The 21,559-nt window shown below is 42.2% G+C and overlaps 1 protein-coding gene across 4 annotated transcripts; it reads right to left on the bottom strand.

The window, feature by feature from the left end:
* Positions 1 to 1,933: 1,933 nt before the first annotated feature.
* On the bottom strand, positions 1,934 to 20,802 carry UBE2T (ubiquitin conjugating enzyme E2 T). 4 transcript variants are annotated; one of them, XM_037497554.2, is made up of 7 exons: positions 20,757 to 20,802; positions 9,361 to 9,530; positions 8,746 to 8,815; positions 7,295 to 7,400; positions 7,080 to 7,178; positions 6,865 to 6,948; positions 1,934 to 2,186 (listed from the first exon to the last, which is right to left on the bottom strand). In XM_037497554.2, exons 2-7 carry the CDS (start codon positions 9,467 to 9,469, stop codon positions 2,115 to 2,117), a joined length of 540 nt encoding a protein of 179 aa, XP_037353451.1. In that variant the 5' UTR covers positions 9,470 to 9,530; positions 20,757 to 20,802; the 3' UTR covers positions 1,934 to 2,114. The 4 variants fall into 4 exon arrangements, with proteins under 4 accessions (XP_037353451.1, XP_037353449.1, XP_037353450.1 ...); XM_037497552.2 differs by lacking the exon at positions 1,934 to 2,186 and adding an exon at positions 5,923 to 6,144; XM_037497553.1 differs by lacking the exons at positions 1,934 to 2,186; positions 20,757 to 20,802 and adding exons at positions 5,923 to 6,144; positions 20,585 to 20,750.
* Positions 20,803 to 21,559: the final 757 nt, after the last annotated feature.

Raw genomic sequence — 21,559 nt, 5'->3', positions numbered from 1 at the left:
TGAGCCTTGGCACGCATGCCAACCACAATGTCCTCTCAGACCGGCTTGTGGAGAACTTCCTAGAGTGAGCCATCATTTTGAAAACAACTCTGTCCACACCAAGAGGAAAACTCTTAATTTAGTGCTGAGATCCAAAGACTGAATTAATAGAGCCACTAATTGGGCCTTCTCTTTGTCTCCTCTCCCCATGCTAGTTTCCAACCTCCTTCCTAAATTTCCCTTTTCAGGAAGAATAAAAGGTTTTAGGATTGAGGGAGGTAAAGAAGGAAGAGTTGAGCATGGGTAGGCCTGAGTAAGTGAGGATGAGAGAGGTAGCTAGAGCCCTTGATTCTTTCTGGAACAATCTCCTCTAACTACCTCTGCTCTGGCGGAGCAAGTTCTCCCACCTCCTACCCCCTCCATCACTTCTGGGTCCCAGCCCATGCCCTCTCCAGCTGTGTGAAGTATAAAAATTGTCAAGACGTAAATATTTGGATTCTTCTGTGTAATAAAGCACCAGTGAAGTCTCATCCATGTTCCTCAGCTTCTTTCTGCTGTCTCTGGGGGAGCTGTGGGGTTTGACCAGAGGTGGGGCTGCTTCTAGGGAGGAGAGGTGAGAGAGTCTGGGTTCTAGTGTGCCTGAGGCACGGCCAAGGAGGTCAGGATGGAAGTTGGGCGAGATCACAATCCACTGCATTCTCCATATTTAGTTCTCTTTGTGTGCTTGGCACGGGTTGGCTAGAGAGAATATTCGAAAGAAAGCAGAGACCAAGTTGGACTTCTTATTACTCACACCCTGAGCACCTCTCAGATCCAGGCTTATTCCTGGGATTTCCTGATGCTGTGAAACCCAAGGAATAAGCTTGCTTTTCTCTCCATCTAGTCCATGGATAACCTTCCTTGCCCACACTCCACCTTGGAAATCCCCCCTCCCCCCACAGACACATAATGCACAGCAGGACGATGTCCTGGGGACAGCTCTCAAGGCATGGTGGGGATGATATGCCAGCCCCCGAATATACGAGGCCTCCCTGGCCCTACTAGAGGACAAGTGGTGCCTTCAGGAGCACCTGTGCTCTGCTCCCGCTGAAGACGGGACCGCAAACCCAGCCCCCTCCTGGCCAAGCGCAGGAAAGGCCTGTAGCTGCTCGTGCTAGATAAGTCCATGTTTCTTAGAGGATGTGTGTGAAGCAACAAGGAGGGAGAATCTCAGCAAGTCCATGACCAGAAAGAGGAGGGAGGCTGGGTCTCATGGAGTCTGAAACTCGGTGGGGGCTGATCTGGATTTGAAGCCGCTGGGGTTCTAGCCAATGGGAGTCTGTGATTAGTCTCCTGGAGTCCTGTTGTAGGCTCAGTTGCACCTGAAGGAAGCTCTGCTCCCTACCTGATTCTCAACTACATGCAAGTGCTGCCTCCTGATCCCTTGGATTTAAAAAGACTTTTATAAATTTAATTTTTTTTCTGGGGGCTAATAATATTTTTTAATGAATTCTTTTTTACAAATACACTTAAGAATCATGCAATGCCACCTGCATTGGATGCAATCCTGGGCCATACATCTGTATGTTCTTTTGCAACTGATCCAGTGATGGCCGGACCTTCCCTCTCACCTGTATTGTTCACTATGACCCCACCACATCTTCAAAGTAAAGACATGCGCCGGGCCTCCCTGGTCAGCCTAGGGGTTGTCTCAGTGCTATCACTGCTACTGCCTGAGTTCAATCCCCGGCCAGGGAGCTGATCCACATGGCACAGGAGACTTACCTGCTGCTCCCCTCAGTAGTGGATTTCAGTGGATCTGTCTGTTCTGATCCCCACTGTCTCTCGTGAATCCTCTCATGCCCCCGCGCCCCACCCCCCCCCCTACATCTCTGGCCCACACTCCAGTTCTTCTGCATCAAAATAAATAAATAAAATCTTGAAAAAAAAAAGACAGGACATATACCATCTTTTCTGTGATACAGTTTTTATTGTCAAACCACCACTGGGATGTCCCTCTTCTCTGAGCTCTGGTTTGCCCTTCTTGACTGTGGCCATCACCAGGTCATCCACACCAGTGGCGGGGAGTCAGTCATCCCTTTATCCCCTTCACAGCTACTTGACTCTTGTGCTGTCAGCCTAGACAATCACGGCTTCTACAGGAGCCAAGGAAATCCGGAGCTTCCCACCAGAGGACCCACCACGCCCTCTCTTCGACATCTTGAACACTGGAAAAGGGCCAGATAAATTTAATTTTTGAATAAGTAATACAATCACATGGTTCAAATAACAGATGTTTTAAATAGTATCTTCTCCCTGTCCCTATTTGCCCACTTCCCAAACTCTCACTGGCTACTGCTGCTGACTTCTTATGTATGTCCAACTTGGTTTCTGCTTTCTTTTGAATATTCTCTCTAGCCAACCCGAGCCAAGCACACAGAGAACTAAATATCCTTGAAGAGTTTCTCTTTGGGGGCCTCCCCGGTGGCGCAGCGGTTGAGCGCTGGGTTGCGAGGCTGCCCGCAGCCTCTGCAGCGCCGGTTCGATCCCCGGCTGCTCCCCGGCCACGGGAGGAGGGTCCCACATGGCGCGCGGACCTCTCCTGCTGCCCGCTGCTCCCCTCAGCAGTGTACTTCGGTCCTTCTGCCTGCTCTGTTCCCCGCTCTGGCTCTGGTGAATTCTCTCACCCTCCCGCGCTTCTGACTGTACCCAGTGCTTGTAAAAATAAATAAATAAATAAATAAATAAATAAATAAATAAATAAATAAAAAGTTTCTCTTTGCCTATAAAAACAAAATGCATGTATATTCCTATCTTTCCTTTCTACCCAAAAGAGACACACCACAATTCTGCTTTTACTTTTTCACCTACTTGATAGGCTTTATCATGTAAATTGCTTAGCCTAGAGCCTTGCACATAGTAAGTGCTTGAGAAATGTTAGCTGCAATTATTATTACAAACTCAATACAAGGAAATGAAGGAGCTGATTAGGGGTTGTTAATTGTCTTACTGCTTAGCTTTGAGAACACTGACAAGGAAAAGGAAGGGCACTCAGTGGGGCAACTCCTAAGAGGGGGCTGGAAACCTGGGGCATGAAGGCTGCCTAACAGGCTGTGGCTCACAGAGGAATCTGCCGGTGCTGGACCGAGGACGCCCAGTCCATGAGGGAGGGGCCTCCCTGGTCACTTTCAGAGGTCAGAGTTGAGCCCTGAATTTGTCCATGTTGTTCCTCAAACATAACTCCCAGGTCTAGAGAAAACAGAGACAAAAACGCATCCTCCAGGAAGTTACCTCTGATGAGAGGTTTGCTGGAAAGATCCCTCAAGGCCAGCTTTTGAAGCACAGAGTTGCAAGGTCCTGCTTAACGGTGCAGGCAACAGAAGGAAGGCGACACACATGGTCTAGCGGGATGAGGGGTCGGGGGAGAGGCAAAGCAGGGGGCATGCTTGTGAAGAGACGAAGCCCTGGAGCAGGGGTGGAGTGGGGGTGGGGTGCAGGGAGACGCTGGATTGCCTACCATCCCTCGTAGACACAGAGATTTGGAGACAGGGATGGGCACACTCTGGGGGCCATGGCAGGAGCCAGGGGCGACTTGCCAAGCAAGGAGAAAGAGGAATGTGCTGTTTCTGTGCAGAGCACGAGTGTCCACTGCCCATCCTCTCCCGGACTCCGCTGTGTAGGACTCCAGGCTGCCCCGCAGTCGTCCACCCTGAGCGGCAGGTTCTGAGACCCAGCCCCGCACCCCCTCTCTGTCCCTTCCTCCCTCAGGCTGCCCCAACCTAAACAAGACAACCTGGGCAGGGGGGCCACACGCCGATGGAAAAATACACACTTGGCTGGAAAAGGAGCTTTATTTGTATGTGTTGAATTCCCGCAGCAGCCAAAGGATAAATAGCTAGTCCCCAGCTTTAGCTCAGAGGCTGCCCACAAGGTGGGTGGTAAAATCTGTTCTTATTTAGATAGCTTTTGGGGAGAGGTGGGGAGAGGGATTGGGGGCAGCAGGAGAGGGGAGCTTGGAATCTGCAATGTTTATATGATCAGTCATGGATGTCATCTCTCCTCTTTAATTAGGGGTTTGGAGTTGAGAAATTTGCTCAGCTTGCTTGCCCGAGGAACAGAGCAGACTGGCGAGTAGGCCTGGGCCAGAGCAGCTCCTTGGGGCCCACCTGTGGTTGGACTGCTCCCATTCTGAGTCTCCTGCTAAGCACCAAAAAAATGTCAGTAACACACCGGGCCCCGCACCAGGTATCATGTCTTTCAGCTCTCACAATAGTTGGGCGCTGTTGTTATGTAACAGAGACTGAACGGTGGCCTAAGGACACACAGTTGGTAAACAGCACTACCTGGACTGGGGCAGGCTCTCCTTGAGCTAAGTCTGTTTTTAACCCTTTCCTATTCTTCCTTGGGCTGGGAGTGGGCAACCTAATTCTAATTCTCAGGCACATCACTTCTGTTCTCTCACCCAAGTCCTTGCTCTTGCTATGTCAGACACGGAGAGATGACTTCTAATAATTTGGGGTTCTGTTGTTTTTTTCAACTAGACAACATGCACACAAATGAACTCGTCTTCAGGTAGGCACACTGTGATGAACAAAATAGTCAGGGTAACGGGCTAAGGGCCAGAGTGGGAAGCGTTTCAAGAAGTCTGCAGGAGTTGGAAATTTATGAATTTGGGATACAAAGGAAATTTGTATGTTGCCATCATCTGTCATTACTAGATCACATAACTTCATGCTTCTTGTCTCCTTTGCCACGAGTCCAACAGCACGCATGCGCGGTAGGCTGCTGCTGAGGGACGTGCGCAGGGTGATTCCTAGAGAGCGGAGTGGGAAGTACCCATTTGTGTGCAGGGTGCCCCGCCTGGGCGTAAGTCATTGCTACATGGCACATGAACAGGGACGTCATTGGCTTTGTTCTTTGCCTAGGCAGTTCTAGTATCTACAAAGTATTTCACTCAGCAAAGCCTTTCACTTTAACTGATTTCTGTTCAAAGAATGAAAAAGTGTATTAAAAATCATGAGCATGGGCCTCCCCTGGTGGTGCAGGTGGTTGAGCCCAGCGCTGTGAAGCTGTCCACAGCCTCTGAAGCGCCGGTTTGATCCCGTCTGGCCAGCAAGGGTCCCACATGGCGCGGCAGACCTCTCCTGTCTCGCCCGCTGCTCCCCTCAGCAGTGCATTTTGTCAGTCTGCCTGTTCTGCTCCCTGCTCTGTCTCTGGTGAATCCTCTCACTCTCCCGCGCATCTGCCCTGTACCCCAGTTCTTGTATAAATAAATAAATAAATCTTTAAAATAAATTAATTAAATAAAATAAAAATCACGAGTAGAGGATTCAAACCATGAGTAGAGCTTCAAATGGAGCTATGGACAGAAAGGGATTATAAAAATTCCTATTAACATATGTATGATTAATCCCATGTCTGATTTTTCTCACCATTATATTCTAAAATACTAAGTACAAAACTTGGCACATAGTAGGTGTTCGATATTTACTGACCAAGTGAAAGTTATACCATAGTAATTCTGACCAGCTATCTAAATCACATAAAATGAACTTGCAAAAAATTAACAAAGGGTCTATTATTTTATGCCCGTCATACCGAATTCAAACTTCTGAAAACCTTGAGTCACTGAAAGCCTTCTGGTAACTGAACTGTTTCTAACAGTTACTTTGTATCTCTGTCAAATATCCAGTGTCCCTAGTGATGTTGATAAGTTGGCAAAATTAAGGACAACAATTCCAAATATTTTTACATTCTTATTATATAGCTCTCTGGCCAGTTTGTTCCCAGACACACATTCAGGATAAACACATACTCAACATTAAATGATTATTTATTTTTCAGGTTTAAAAGGTTTCAAAATACGTATGTACAAGTTAAATAAAACAAACTATACTCAGAGAATCAATGTAGAGCAGATTATATAAATATACAAGATCTGTTTTATAGGACATAAAAATTATAATGTCATCAAATGCAAAGAAAAACATTCAAGAAAGGTAGGCAAATTAGACCATCTTGGCAAAGAATATATTAACTAAGATGAGCCAGAACAAACCCCTAAACATCAGGGCAAAATTTCTTTTCTATGCCTCCGAGCTGCCTGGCTTTCCTCTTCAGTGCCGCGCCGTGTACTTCTGAGTCACCGGCCTCTGGCAGGTCACCAGGCATCTCCTCCTCATCAGTCTGAGCAGGGGCAAGAGGGTAAAAGGTGAAATACAAAAAGAGGCACACAAATGCCAGGATGGAGACACTGAGGTGCTGCAACGATGTTTCCAAGTACTTGTCACCTCTTAGGATATTTCATTCAAAAGCATAAGCATCTTCCTCACTTTTTTTTTTCTTCTTTTCACAGGTGACATGTAGCTGCTACTTAACTCAGTCTGAAGGCTTCTGGTTCAGTAAGAACCAGAAGATGCTAATCTCCACGTTCCTGTAATTTGTATTTCATTAAATGAGAAAAATTCTATCAACTTAAACCGGGCAGGTTTCCCCCATAGGAAGTGTCAAATTTTACCATCCCTGCTGTGCCTCTCTACCCTTTACAGATTCCTGTAAACAGTCTCTGTAATATTGTTCCTTAACAAACTTAGAAAAAAGAATCCGAGTCATCTCTCATCTCTCCAAGCTACTCCCAAGAATATAACAAAAATCAATTAGCTGCAGCCTGCCCTCTAGTGTTTTCAACAGATGACAACAGCTCAGAAAACCTATTGCCTGAGCTACTAGGGTTTTTTTTACTGTAAAATTATTCACAAGGTTGCAATAGAGAGAAAAAAATCAACTAGTCATTGTAGGGTACAGTACAAATTTGGCAATTCTAATAAATATGTGTACACACACAGATATAGACACATTGAGTAGGATAACAACAGTAGCAAAATCAGAGCTGTATAAACATCATACCTTCTGTTTCTGTCTTGCATATTTCTCTGTCCACTGCCTGGCATTCTTGAGGAAGGTTGGCTTATTATATTTAAATTCTGAGGACTGAGATGAAATAAAAAAGTCAATGGAAAGAAAAATGATTTGCAAAGGTAAGCTCCAGTTTACCCTCATAAATGAAGAGTCAGAGGTATAGAGAAAGAGGACTACGTGTACAGAGGAGTGAAGACACTTACTATGTCAGCCATGAGTGGGTCGTCGGGGTTAGGTTCTGACATGAGCAGCTGAACAGAGGTCAACACAGTTGCAATGTTGAGAGATGGTCTCCAGGCTCCCTGCATACACACAGACAGGAGGGTGCTTTCATATTACTAAGAATGTGACATGCTAATTCCAGTTTTAGAAATGAGAGTCACAGAACGCAGTATTTACTCCTTAACCCACCACTCACTTTTGGCGGCAATTTTAGGACATCTAGACAAATCCTTCCAGCAGAGTCAATGTTTGGATGATAAATTGGAGTCAGAAATCGGATCTGAGGAGGTTCAAATGGGTACCTTTGAAAGTACAGGACAACAGAGAATTTTCATTATAACATTGCTGCTTGATATAAGCAATTTCCTAGTGACTAATCCAGAAGACAGCCTTTGGGAGGCAAACTTTTTATTGTCTCAAAGTTTTATTATGAAAATTTCAAACAACAGGTAAAAACAGTCACATATATGCATTTACCTATCACCTGGAGGGTGAAGCCACCTTACCTCCTAAGAATACATGTATCTCCTCAGAATAAGGTCATTCTCCACTAACTACAATACTACCAGTATACCAATATTATCTACTATTTTGATTTTATCAATCGCCCCACCCCTAATTTTTTTATAGCTTTTTCGAAACTGGATCTCATTAAGATTTATACATTGCATTTAATTATGTCTCTTTAGTGAGACACAAACCTTGGAGAATTCCCAGTCTATTTTCAGAATTGATGTAACACATGATCATTAAGCTACTTCTCTCAGGAATTTAACAAGTTTGGTCAGGAGCCGACCTGGGGAAGATATGTCTACATATCAATGGTTAGATATTCATTCCCCACCTACCCCGCCCCACCTTCCTATTCTGCACAAAACTACAAAAACTGTAATTCACTTGATGAGAGCCTTAAAGGAAATGTGAATTACAAGGGACATTAATGTAGAGATAGAAAGGAGAATGGTGGTTTCTAGGTCCCAGGGGGAGGGAGGACTGTGGAGTTATTGTTTAATGGGTATGGAGTTTCAGCTTGAGAAGATGAAAATACTCTGCAGGCGGATAACTGTGATGACTCACAGAAACATGAATGTATTTAATGCCAATGAACCATACGCTTAAAAACGTTCAATTCTGTTATATATATTTTGCCACAGACGAAAACAGGAGGAGCCTTAGTTGTGATCTAGCCCATGTTTTAGAGAAGGAAATTAAACTCCAGAGAGATAAAATAACTTGCCCAAGTAACACTAAGTCATGATAAGACTAGGATTTAAATGATGGCTCATTAACTGCTATTTTTAATACTCTACTACTTTGCTCTTCCAATAACTGCTTTCCCTTGTTAAGTTTAAAATTGATTTCAGGGCCTCCATTTGTGGTGCAGGCAGTTGAGCGCAGCACTGTGAAGCTGTCTGCAGTCTCTGCAGTGTGGGTTCGATCCCAGCCAGCCGGTGAGATACCCACATGGTGCGGCAGACCTGTCTCCTGTCTCACCTACTGCTCCCCTCAGCAGTGTATTTCAGTCAGTCTGCCTGTTCTGTTCCCGCTCTGTCTCTGGTAAATCCTCTTACCCTCCGGCACATCTGGCCTGTACCCCGGTTCTTGTAAGCATGAATAAATTAAAAAAAAAATTGACTTCATACTAACCTCTCAGGAATGATAACTTCTAGCTTGAAAACACCTTTTTCATAAGGTGTGTTGGCGCCACCCAATATTTCTTAAAAGAAAAGTTAAAAAGAAACTGGATTATTTGAATTGCTATACCATACTATGGTTCCAATGAAATCTATGGCCCTAACAGAAGCTGGGTCTAGGACAATAAATCTATCTCAGAGCTTTAAGAAGTCCTCATGCAATGTACCCTTAAAAGTTAACAGTGTTAAAAGGACAACTGAAGTTGGAAAATGCTGGCCACAAACCAAATGCAATTTGCAGATCGTTTTGTCTGGACCCCGGTATTCTAATCATTTATGTTTCCTGTCTGCCCAACAGATATTTGAGATGGTGATCTTTGGTCTAAAGACTGCTTAAGAGTTGATGCCAAAATCTTGACTATTCAAGTCAGCAAAAGGTGTAATAAAAGACCAAAGAAGAAATGTCAAGCAAATCTTTTATAAATGTAAACGAATCAGGGTAGAAAGAAGGTAGGGCACGTTGACCTTCAAACTGCTCCCTACTTTAGAAGAATATACAAATGTTTGAATTTCAGCACAATCTTTAATAATAGGGCCACGACTCTCATCTTAGGTATGTGATACCCACGGGCTCGCAGATCATCCATCTGGTCCTCATGCTGCCAGCACGTGATGCCTGGGGGAGGCTCTGTGGCTAAAAGGCTCAGCTCCCTCTTCAGACGCGAAGCTCTCTGCATGATGCACCAGCGAAAGGAATCAAGCAGTTTAGGACACCACAGTAAGAGCTGCTGGGGCTCACTAGGGAGGAAAGGGACAAGCATAAAATAACCAACAATATGACTACAGAGTTTTAGCACACGGTTTCAATTTAGTAAAGGACAAATGGATTACTTATATTAATCCCCAGTTTAAGTCTGAAGTTTTTCTACTTCCTTCTTATTATCTATTCAAGCAAATACATTTTAAAAATAGTGTAGAAGTGCAAAAAAATTCTACAAACAACAAAAACACTGCATGTTTTAAATTAATGTCTGTTTCCACTAATAAATTATAAACTCATGAGGCAGCGTCTGTGTCTAATTTTGCTCACACTACATCTTCAGCATGCCTGGCACAGAAAAAGGGGCTTGACAAATATTAGCTGTGGAAGGAAGTCTACATGTGCTTTGTGAGGAGAGCAAAAAGAAAGACACAGAAATAGTCAACACTCTTGAGATATTTATAAGCTAATGCTTAATGTCTGAGATTTTCTTCATGTATTTTAGATTCCATATGCTCGCAAATTGTCAGAGATCCCACTCCATCAAATATTCCATCTTTCTCTAGTATTTCCAATTTTTTCTTCTTCCCATCAACATTAAAATATACTTAAATTCTCTCTCATTTCAAACACCCACACACATATCCACTCACAACCCTCCTCACCTCTAGCTCTCCCTCTAGCTATTACTCAAAGTATACCAACCTTTTGGTATATGAGCTACAAATACCATCTCCAGTGTATGGCTTTTCTTTCCTCTTGATTCATGGTGTCTTTGGATGAACACACACTCTTAATTTTAATAAAATCAATTTAAAAAATTGTTTCCTTTACATTCATATTTTTGTGAATTAAATTTTTCTTTACCTTTTCTGGTTGCTTAGCAAAAATGAAAAATAATGTAAAAATATATAAAATGAAAAAATGAAAAAAATTTTTTTCTTTACACTCAAACTTAAGATATTTATTAACATATGCTTTTCACATTTATTATTTTAATCCACTAGGAGCTGATATTTTATATATAGGGTGAAAAAGGGGTCCAATTTTTTATTTTTTCCCACCATATGAACAACCAATTGTCCTAGAACCTTTTGTTGAAAAGTCCATCCTTTCCCTGCTATCGTCATAAATTAAATTTTTGTGTGTGTAGATCTGTTTTGAGATGATCAAATCTGTCCCACTGGCCAGCTGAACTATTGTGAAGTCAATACTCCAGTGTCTTAAATGTTAAGTTCTTTCACTCTGTCCTTTTTCTTCAATAATGTCTCATTAAAGTCCACAGGTATATACATGTAATCTCATTGACTCTACAGATTTGGGAAGAATTCACATCTTTATGATACTGGCTTCTATGATCAATAAACCAATGTTTAGGTCTTTTTTGATGCTTTTCAATAGTTTTAAAGTTTTCTCTACAAAGGTCTTACCTGACTTTGGTTGGGTTTATTCCTAATCAAAGTATATTTTTGTTATTTTAATAACTCCTTTTAATCCATCTCTTACTGGCACATGTAGTATAATTTATTTCTAACCAAAACCTTAATAATGCTAATGATGTAAACCATTCACAAATAATCAGTTTCTTTCTTTCCTTCTAATTCCTTTTCTGTCTTCTGTTCTGGCTATAATTTCAAGTACACTGTTGAATAGTGCTATTCTTCAAGTACACTGTTGAATAGTGCTATTCTTGCACTATTTCTAACCTTAAAGGGAAAACTTTCAACACTATGCATATGGGTAATATCAGCCTATAACTCTTCTTTTAAATTTTGTCCTTATCAGGTATCAAGGTTATGCTAACTCCTAAAATGAACTAGGGAATGTCTTTTTAACATATTATGGAATAGTCTAGAAGATTGTTCTTTGGATTTTTGGCAGAACTCCATATGGTGCTGGTGTTTTCAAAGTGAGAAGATTTTTAACTACAAACCCAAGTTCTTTAAATATTAGAAAATTATTCAAGTTTTTCTATTTTCCTTGAGTCAATTTTGGCAAGTTAAATTTTTCAAAAATTTATCTATTTCATCCAGTTTTTCATTTATTTGTTATCTTTTTAATCCCTGTAGTATTTATACTTCTACTTTCATTTTCATTCCTGACATTGCTTAATTGTATCAGCTTTCTTTTTTTTCATCAATCTTGCCAAACGTGTATCCATTTTAATAGTCTATGCAAAGAACATTTTATGATTCCCTCTGTTGGAAATTTGTTCTCTATCTAAATAATTTTTTTTTATTTTTTTTTTTTAATAGAGGCATGCTTTCATTTATTTATTTGTTTGTTTGTTTTGTCTATACATGCACTGGGTACAGTCAGAAGCACGGGAGGGTGGGAGAATTCACCAGAGCCAGAGCGGGGAGCAGAGCAGGCAGAAGGACCGAAGTACACTGCTGAGGGGAGCAGCGGGCCGCAGGAGAGGTCTGCGCACCATGTGGGACCCTCCTCCGGTGGCCGGGGAGCAGCCGGGGATCGAACCGGCGCTGCAGAGGCCGCGGGCAGCTTCGCAACCCAGCGCTCAACCGCTGCGCCACCGGGGAGGCCCTCTATCTAAATAATTTTTATGACTTTTTATTCTTTCCATTCTTTCTTTCTCAGCAAACTTATACAACTTTATACTTAGGTTGTATGCTTACATAATTCTTTATTTTTCTTCCTTTTTTTGGAAGATTTATTTATTTTATACAAAAACTGGGGTACAAGCCAGATGCACGGGGGGGGGGGGAGGTGAGAAGATTCCCCAAAGACAGAGCGGGGAACAGAACAGGCAGACTGACGAAATACACTGCTAAGGGGAGCAGCAGGCGAGACAGGAGAGGTCTGCCATGCCATGTGGGACCCTCGCTGGCCGGCTGGGATTGAACCTGCGCTGCAGAGGCTGCGGACAGCTTTACAGCATAGTGCTCAACTGCCTGTACCACCAAGGGAGGCCCCATTTTTCTTCTTTACAATTGTGAACACATCTTCTCAATATCGCTATATACCAAGAATTTGATATGTAGACTATCTCAATATTTTCTAATTTCCATTGTGATTTCTTCTTTGATTTATTTAGAAACAGGCTTCCTATTTTCAAACATGTGGGAGTTCCCTAATTATATGTTACTGATTTCTGTAGATTTTGACATTGGTAGTTTTGCTTTATTGAAAAATATGTAGCCCATTTTCATAATTGTCCCATATGCACTTAAGAGACTATGTCTAACCCAAGGCTACCAGGGGCAGTGTTCTAGATATGCCCACCGCAGAATTTGCTAATTGTGCTGTTCAATCTTCTAAATCTTCACTGATTTTTTTCCTCCTTTTTAAATCAATTATTTAGAGTGATGTTTAACTGACAGCGTTCATACTGATACTAAATCTCTAATTTCCCCTTTAGTATTGTCAGTTTGCCTAATATCTTTTAGAACTTCTATCCTGTAACTTTCTTTTTTTTTTTTTAATAGAGGCATGTTTTATTTATTTATGTATTTGTTTGTTTGTTTATACATGCACTGGGTACAGTCAGAAGCACGGGAGGGTGAGAGAATTCACCACACCAGAGCCAGAGCGGGCAGCAGAGCAGGCAGAAGGACCGAAGTACACTGCTGAGGGGAGCAGCGGGCAGCAGGAGAGGTCTGCGCGCCATGTGGGACCCTCCTCCGGTGGCCGGGGAGCAGCCGGGGATCGAACAGGCGCCGCAGAGGCCGCAGGCAGCTTCGCAACCCAGCGCTCAACCGCTGCGCCACCGGAGAGGCCCTATCCTGTAACTTTCAAGTTCTCTGTTTCTTTAGACTTTAGAAGTGCCTATTAAGTGCCTATTAAATAAGTTTGGATTTTTAAAACCCAGTCTTCAAATCTTTTTTTTTTTTTTTTTTAAAGATTTATTTATTTATTTATACAAGCACTGTGTACAGTCAGAAGCGCGGGGAGGGTGAGAGAATTCACCAGAGCCAGAGCGGGGAGCAGAGCAGGCAGAAGGACCGAAGTACACTGCTGAGGGGAGCAGCGGGCGGCAGGAGAGATCTGCGGGCCATGCGGGACTCTCCTCCGGTGACCGGGAGCAACCGGGGATCGAACCGGCACTGCAAAGGCTGCAGGCAGCTTCGCAACCCAGCGCTCAACCGCTGCTCCACCCGGGAGGCCCTTATCTTTTGACTGGTACACTTCATATGTCTAAATGTATCAATATGTCAGCTGCCTTTGCTTTAATACCACTCAAAACGTAGTGAACAAAAAACTGTTTTAATTGCTCATAATTCTGTAGGTCAGCAACTTCAGCTGAGTTGAGTTAAATAGTACTTCTTGACTGGGATTATTTATGTGGCTTCTCCACTAGAGCATTTGGAACCTTTATTTGAAGTTTATTTGGAAGCCGTACTGGCAGCAGATCAGACAAGGATGTCTAAGCTCTTCTACCTTTGATGGGAGAACTGGTAAAATCATATGCAAAGGGGTCAGAGGAAGCAGTTGGGAGGGATTACAGCCATCTTTGCAAACAATCTATCATAATCATAATTACTGACATATTTAGACTTGTTCCTACATTCCATTTTATATTTTTCATTTTCCCCTTTTCCCCCTCATAATTTATTTATTATTGTAACTGAGGTAACATTAGGATCCTCCCTATTAGGTATGGCCACTGTAGCACACCCACCATCAAGTCACTTTCCACAGTCCACACCACTGTCCATCAGACTTCCTTCCCTCTTTGCTCTTACTCCTGCATCCTCTCCCCACTCCCCAAAATATTTAAGCTCTATAGTCAGTTTTCAAGGTTTCTAAGTTTGTCTTTATCTGATCCTTAAATTTGGTTTCTCTATATTCCATTAGTGACACCATCTGTTTACTCTCTTTTTTGAAGTTTTTTTCTTTTGTACTGATTTATTTCTCATTGCATTTCCCCTCTCTACTAGCTTGAAAAGTATAAACCATGCTTGTATTACTTTAAGAAATTACCAAATAGGTTTTAAGATCATGTTTAATCTATCAATGTTTAAATTTACCAGTACCTTTACCCTCCTCCCAAATAATACAAGGATAGAATGATTTAACTCTGACTATTACCTCCATATTTGACTTACACTGTTTTATATTTTAATACTATCATTTTTAAAACCTAATGAAGCAGGGCCTCCCCAGTGGCACAGCAGTTGAGCGCTGGGCTGTGAAGCTGCCCGCGGCCTCTGCAGCACCAGTTCAATCCCCGGCCACTGGTGAGTGTCCCACATGGCGCACAGATCTCTCCTGCCACGCCCGCAACTCCCCTCAGCAGTGTACATCGTCAGTCTGCCTGTTCTGCTCCTGGCTCTGGCTCTGGTGAATTCTCTCACCCTCCTGTGCTTCTGACTGTACCCAGTGCTTGTATAAATAAATAACTCTTTAAAAAGAAAAAAAAACCTAATGAAGCATTTTTATTATTTTATATAGTTAAATTTTAAGAAACATGGGGTGAACTTTTTCCAAATACAATTTTGAAAATAGCAACCTATACTGAAGATCAGCAATATCCAAACAGCATATAAAGAAAACCACACCTAAGTATGTCATAGTTAAACTTTTTAGAAACCAAAGATAAAGAAGAAAATCTTAAAACAGTCAGAGGGAAAAGACTAACACATATAAGTGAACAATGATGAAGAATGACAAGGATGTTAAAACAGCTATGTAAATTTTTTCTGTATACTTCAAGAAGTAGAGCATGAGCACGTTAAGAAGAAACATAAATAAAAAAATTAAACTTCTAGGTCCTCCCCAGTGGCGCAGCGGTTGAGCGCTGGGTTGCGAAGCTGCCCGCAGCCTCTGCGGTGCTGGTTCGATCCCCGGCTGCTCCCCGGCCACCAGAGGAGGGTCCCACATGGCGCGCAGACCTCCCCTGCCGCCCGCTGCTCCCCTCAGCAGTGTAACATCAGTCTGCCTATTCTGTTCCCCTCTCTGGCTCTGGTGAATTCTCTCACTCTCCCATGCTTCTGACTGTACCCAGTGCTTGTATAAATAAATAAATAAATCTTAAAAAAAAAAAAAAAAAAAAAAAAAAAACCTCTAGGGCCTCCCTGGTAGAGCAAGGGTTAACCGCACTATGAAGCAATCCACAGCCTCTGCAGCACAAACGAGTTCAATCCCCTGCCAGCCAGGGAGTAACCCACATGGCAAGGCAGATCTCTCCTGTCTCGCCCACTGCTCTCCTCAGCAGTGTATTTCAGTCAATATGCCTGTTCTGCTCCCCACTCTGTCTCTGGTGAAGCCTCTCACCCCCTGCCTCTCAGGCCTGTACACCAGCTCTTGTATGCATAAATCAATCTTTAAAAAAAAAATTAAACTTTTAGATATGAAAAACAATATGGCTGAGTTTAAAAGTATATTGGATAGAATAACAGCAGATCAGCCACTAAAAGAAACTAATGAACTTTAAGACACAGAAATAGACACACCTCAAAATGAAATAGGAAAAAAAAAAAAAACTGTCAAAAAATGAAGACCCTCATCAAAGGTGGGGACATGGAAATCTCTGGCTTCAGAGTATTTAAGCTAAGATAGTCCAGCAATCACCAAGGAGCTTCAGTGTTCTAGCAGGGTCTAAGGACAACATTCAGTTGTAGCTCAGGAGAACTGCAGGCAACAAGGATAGGTCAAGAGGGTGTTCCAGAGGCTGAGTCTCAAAGAGAATATTCCTCATCTCTTTGGCCATCCTGGGCAAGGCGAAAGGGATTTAAAATAACCAAAATTTAATTATATGGATATGGGGGAGCCTGCTAGTTCCTTCTACAGTCATTGACTAAAACTATTTAACTTTTGTTATAGATCTATACGATGTGTGGTAAGAAAACAAGTCTGGTTGAACAGGGCAACAGGCATTCTAAGTATTTCACATAAGAGAAATCAGATAAAATTGTCTATTTATAAAATTCTTAATCAAGGGTGTTCACGGCAGTGATAGACATCACAACACAAAACATACATCAAAGAGTATGTTTTATCCACCAGATATATTTAGGGCTGACGCAACTTTAGATATCACCTAGTTCAACTTTTTTTATATTCACATAATTTAAAAAGACTCAAAAAAGTGAGACGGTTTGATTTTTCTATTTAAAATTAGTGGTTAACTATGGAGAGCTGTGTGGAGATTTCTGGACCTACTAAACATAGAGCTTCCATATGATCCAGCAATTCCACTCCTAGGTATTTACCCAAAGGACACAGAAACATCAATTCCAAAGAACACCTGCACCCCTATGTTTATAGCAGCACTATTTACACGAGCTAAGCTTTGGAAACAGCCCAAATGCCCAAAAATAGATGACTGGATCAAGAAGATGTGGCACATATATACCATGGAATATTACTCAGCATTCAAAAAAGATAAACACATGCAATTTGCAGCAACATGGATGGCGTTGGAAGGGATCATGCTCAGCGAAATAAGCCAAAAAGAAAAAGAAAAATACCGGATGTTCTCACTCATAGCAGGAATCTAGAAAACTTAAATAAGGGACCAGGAAAATGAATATAAGAAAGTGAAAATCAAAATCAACAAAAAACTATGAACCAGAGACACTTTTTTGGGGGTGGGGGGCGGGAGGGGAGGGATTGGGGTCAGAATGGGGGGTTTGCAATTGTATGGGGGAATATAAAAATAAAATTTATTATTTAAATAAAAAATAAATAAATAAAATTAGTGGTTAATCTGGATGTTTGACTATGAATCACTGTACTTTTAAAAGAATGATCAGTCCATAGTGCAAAGAGTGAGATTTTTATAGAAAAAAAAATCATATCCCCTCTTCCCTTAAAAACAGTTTCCAGATCTCCTATACTTGTTTGCAGTTTGTGCCCGATTTCCAGCTACTAATCTTCAGTTCCCCTCAAGATTTCTTAACTACCAGGCACAATCCCAATCTCTCGCAAACCAATTTTCTTTTTAAACCAATTTTCTAAGACCAACCGTAAGAGCTGTAGCATAGCAATTCAAAGGTGTAACATTAGTTCATCCTTGCTAATTGTATAGTTCCCTAATTCTGATAATTAAATCTATCTTGATAACTTATCTAATAGTACAACGCCTATAAGAATGAGAGCCGTACTGCTCTTATACATTCTGTGTCCCAATAGAGACTAGACAAGAGCCGTAAAATATAGGACACCCAGTTAAATTTGAACTTCATATAGATAATAAATGTTCATAATTCTGTAGGTCAGCCTTCCCCAAAAAGGGAAAAAACAAACAACATCAGTGAGCTTTGGGGCATCATACATTATTCATGAAACTGGAGTCTCAGAACAGGGAGGGGCAGAGAAACAATTTGAAGAAATAAAAGCTAAGAAGTCTTCAAATGTGGTGAGAGCTACAAACTCAGAGTGCAGAACACCAGTAATAAACAGAAAAGTTAAAAAACAGCTAAAGGAAAAACACCTTTACATACATACATAGGAACATGAAAATGAAAAGAGAAAACTTCACTTAGAATTCTTTATCTGGCAAAAATTAAAGCAGTAAAACAAACAATGGGGAAACATAAAAGGAAATCTTAGTGACTTTGGGCTTACATATGTCACCAAGAGCACAAAAGACAAAAGCAAAAATAAATTAGACTTTATCAAAATTAAAAGTTTCTGTGCTCCAAAGGATATCACGAAGAAGTGGTAATAAACAAAAGGGGAGAACATGTTCACAAATTTACAAACATATCATATACCTGATAAGGAACTTGTCTGTATCCAGGATATAGAAATTATTCAATAATAAAAGAGGAATAACTCAATTAAGGACCTGAATGTACATTTCTCCAAAGAAGTTATACAAATGACCAACAAGCACATGAAAAGATGCTCAACATCACTAGTCACTACGGCAATGCAACTCAAAACCACACTGAACACTTCACGAACACTAGGAGAGCTACAAGCTCTAGGACAGTATCTAAGAGTTGGTGAGGATGTGGAGAAACTACAACCTCACATGTTGCTGGTAGGAAAGCAAAATGGTGCAACTGCTTCGGAAAATAGTCTGGCAGATCCTTAAAATGCTTGACATCAGAGTTACCTTATGACCACGCTGAAATTCTTTCCCTAGGTATAGACACAAGCACATTGAGAACATAAACCCACCAAAAATCTGCACACAAATGCTCATATTAGCATTATTCCTAATAGTCCCCAAATGAAAAGAACCCAAATACCTATCAACACAATGGACTATCGTACAGTAATAAGAAGAAATGAGTACTGATGCATGCTAATACTACTACATGGATGAACCCTAAGTGAAAGAAGTCAGGCACAACAGGCCATAGATTGCACGATTCCATTTATACACATTGTCTAGAAAAGGCATATCTGTAGACAGAAAACAGGAGATTAGTGATTGTCAAGGGCTACAAGCAAATGAGATGGGGAAAAGCTGCTAATGATTATGGTGTTTCTTTTGGGGGTTATGAAAATGGATTGTAGTCTGTGAATAGGGTAAAACCCACTGACCTGTCCTTTAAATAAATGAATTGCATGGTATGTGAATTATATCTCAATATAGTTGATATTAATAATAACAGTAATAAAACTGGAGAGAGGCTTACTAAATACCTTTGAATAAATGGTGACATCATAGGGGATGTTATGAAAAAAAGTGAGGTAAGAAACATGGCCTTACTTACACAGATGCATAGTCACCATATATATGTAGGACCAGGTTCTCAGTTTTGTAGTCTAAAAACCCAATTTGGCAGGAAACCTAGATTCACCAGGGCTTAGATACAAGAATTCATGCCACACTCACTCACAAAGGTTTAAATGTTAACTTATTAATTTGTAAAACGACAATGAAAATTTTAATTTCACATATTCTGTTATTCCTACTTGGGAGATGAATTATAACCAGATTACAGATGAGCACAGATTGTAGTTAATTAGTAGGATGATTGTAATTTATGATTAAGTGTCCCACTTAGATTAACCATGGGGATGTGTTCAAAAAAAGCTACATTTGTGTATTGATTGGGTGACAGTCTACTGAATTCCGTTGCAAAAGCTAACTTTGGTCCTTTGGTTTTACCTTTTCTAATCTCCAGGCATGGAGCGCCTCCACAACACACACTTTCAGAAATATTTAAGCAGAATAATACTATAGATGAATTAATATATTAAACAGAATTAATTACAGCAGCCTTTCATATATATTATTCTTTAAACTACTTCCAAATTTCCTTAGCCACACCTTTAAGACCATAATCTCTTAGAATAAATTACTTCACTAGATAATTAACTTCACGTTTTATATACAGATCCTTACTAGTTTCTCAGTAAGCAGATACTGGGAATCAATGACAATAAAACAAGTATCCACAAGTAATAAACTGTACCTTTATATAAAATGAGAACACAGAGGAAAGGTATGGTAAAGGGATTAGAATAATAAAGTGAAAACCAGCAAGACAACTTCTGTACCCAGCCTCACTATATTAACACACATTGGTATACATACTTGGCTCAAAGCCACCACATTACTGTCTATTTTCTAGCTACAAAGGTTCTTTACAAACTAGCCCCAATTCATGTTTCCAGCCTCATATCCAGAAAAGACACCCACATATTTAGGCTTCAGCTACATTTCTGTGGCCCAGGAAAGTCTCGCTCTTTCACACCTGCAGACAGGAACACATTAAAAGACGTCTTCCCCTTTTCTCGGGATGCATCCCAACCCTTCACACCCTGTCTGTGCGTCCACACCAAGATAAATCGTGGGTTTTGAGTCATCTCTGGCTTTTCCTCATTAGGGCGAAGTTAGAGGCAAGTCCTTTGTTACGTTTTTTAAAACTGTAATCAACAATATGCAGCCGCATAGTCTGGATAATTCATGAACGAAATGTGGGTTCGGGACCAGGTGATGGGGAAAGCCTGGGCACACCGCCGCGGCGCGCACAGGGCGGTTGAGTCTTTACCCGGTGGCAAATTTCTCCCAGCGGTGGCAGGAGGCCGGCTCGGGGGAGGACGGCTGGGGAAGGACGCTGGGGGGGGGGGGGCGGCTGGGGAAGGAGGCTGGTGGAGGACGGCAGGGGGAAGGTGGCTCGGGGAGGACGGCTGGGGGAGACCGACCTCCAAACCACCTCGCAGATACCTCAAGCTCTCCGCTCAACAGCTGCCTTCCTAGAAAATCCTTCCCGGGGAGGAAACCCCCAGATTAGGCCGAGACAGGTCCCCTTCGCCTCCCCAAGACCCAGAATGACTTCCGCCAGGACCGGCCTCTCGGGTGGGGCAACCGAAAACTCCCTTCACCTCAGCGGACTCACCTCCCGACACCGCGGCGCCCGAGCCCGCGGGTTCCCGCGCCGGCGCTTCCGGGCGTTGGCGTCGCCCCGCCCCCCGGCCCGCGAGGATTTCGATTGGCTCGCAGCAGAGCGCCGGAGAGGAAGACAGCGCCTATTGGCCAGCGCCCTGCCCCGGCTTCCGCTCGCGCCGCTTTCAAATCGGAGCGTGCGCCGGGTGCGCCCCGCCTCTTGCAGCTGGTGTCTGGGCGCGGTACCGGGGCTGCCTGGACCCGACCGCCCCGCGCGGGGGCCGGTGCCTCTCCGAAGAGCTCATGTACCAGAGTATGTTGTGTTTATGCGGCGGGTGGCAGAACCCATTAAGAGCAGGCAGGTTTGGGGGTCCCGGGATGCCCCTCACTCTGCCCCGAAACAGTTACAGGAATAAAGCAACTAATTTATGAAATACAAACATGAGGAGTCCTACTGCTTAGTCTACTTTCCAGTTAACTGCCTTTTATTGTTAGCATTTAAAGTGTTTTCTGTTATGATTTTGTATTTGCCTGCTTGCTGGATTACTGGTATTTTCTGTTTTAATCCCTTTTGTAGCGCCTCACTTTTTTCCTACCGCAAATATAATTGCCTCTCAATTACAGATCTCTCTCCAGAACTGGAACTGATTTCTTACTTCCTGGGGTGGTTCTTTGAGAAATGAGTCACAACTCTTAGAAAATGCAGGAACTGTACTGACTCTAGAAAGGAGAGACGATATAATAAAACAAGCAAATAATAACGTTTTGGCAATCCAAGTGAAAGGATTAGATAAAAGAAAAAGAAAAAAAGAACCA

Source organism: Talpa occidentalis, unplaced genomic scaffold (genome assembly GCF_014898055.3).
Source record: "Talpa occidentalis isolate TD23 unplaced genomic scaffold, MPIMG_talOcc4v2.1 talOcc4.8, whole genome shotgun sequence".
Lineage (NCBI taxonomy): Eukaryota > Metazoa > Chordata > Mammalia > Eulipotyphla > Talpidae > Talpa > Talpa occidentalis.
This window is presented reverse-complemented; position numbering and strand designations above follow the sequence as displayed.

What these genes read in the sequence shown, in the direction of transcription:
- UBE2T (XM_037497552.2), bottom strand. Translation starts at nt 9,469, where the DNA reads ATGCAGAGAGCTTCGCGTCTGAAGAGGGAGCTGAGCCTTTTAGCCACA. An exon ending in GAAGTTATCATTCCTGAGAG is followed by an intron (nt 7,401 to 8,745) that starts GTTAGTATGAAG and finishes GTACTTTCAAAG; the next exon opens with GTACCCATTTGAACCTCCTC. An exon ending in TCCTAAAATTGCCGCCAAAA is followed by an intron (nt 7,179 to 7,294) that starts GTGAGTGGTGGG and finishes GTGTGTATGCAG; the next exon opens with GGAGCCTGGAGACCATCTCT.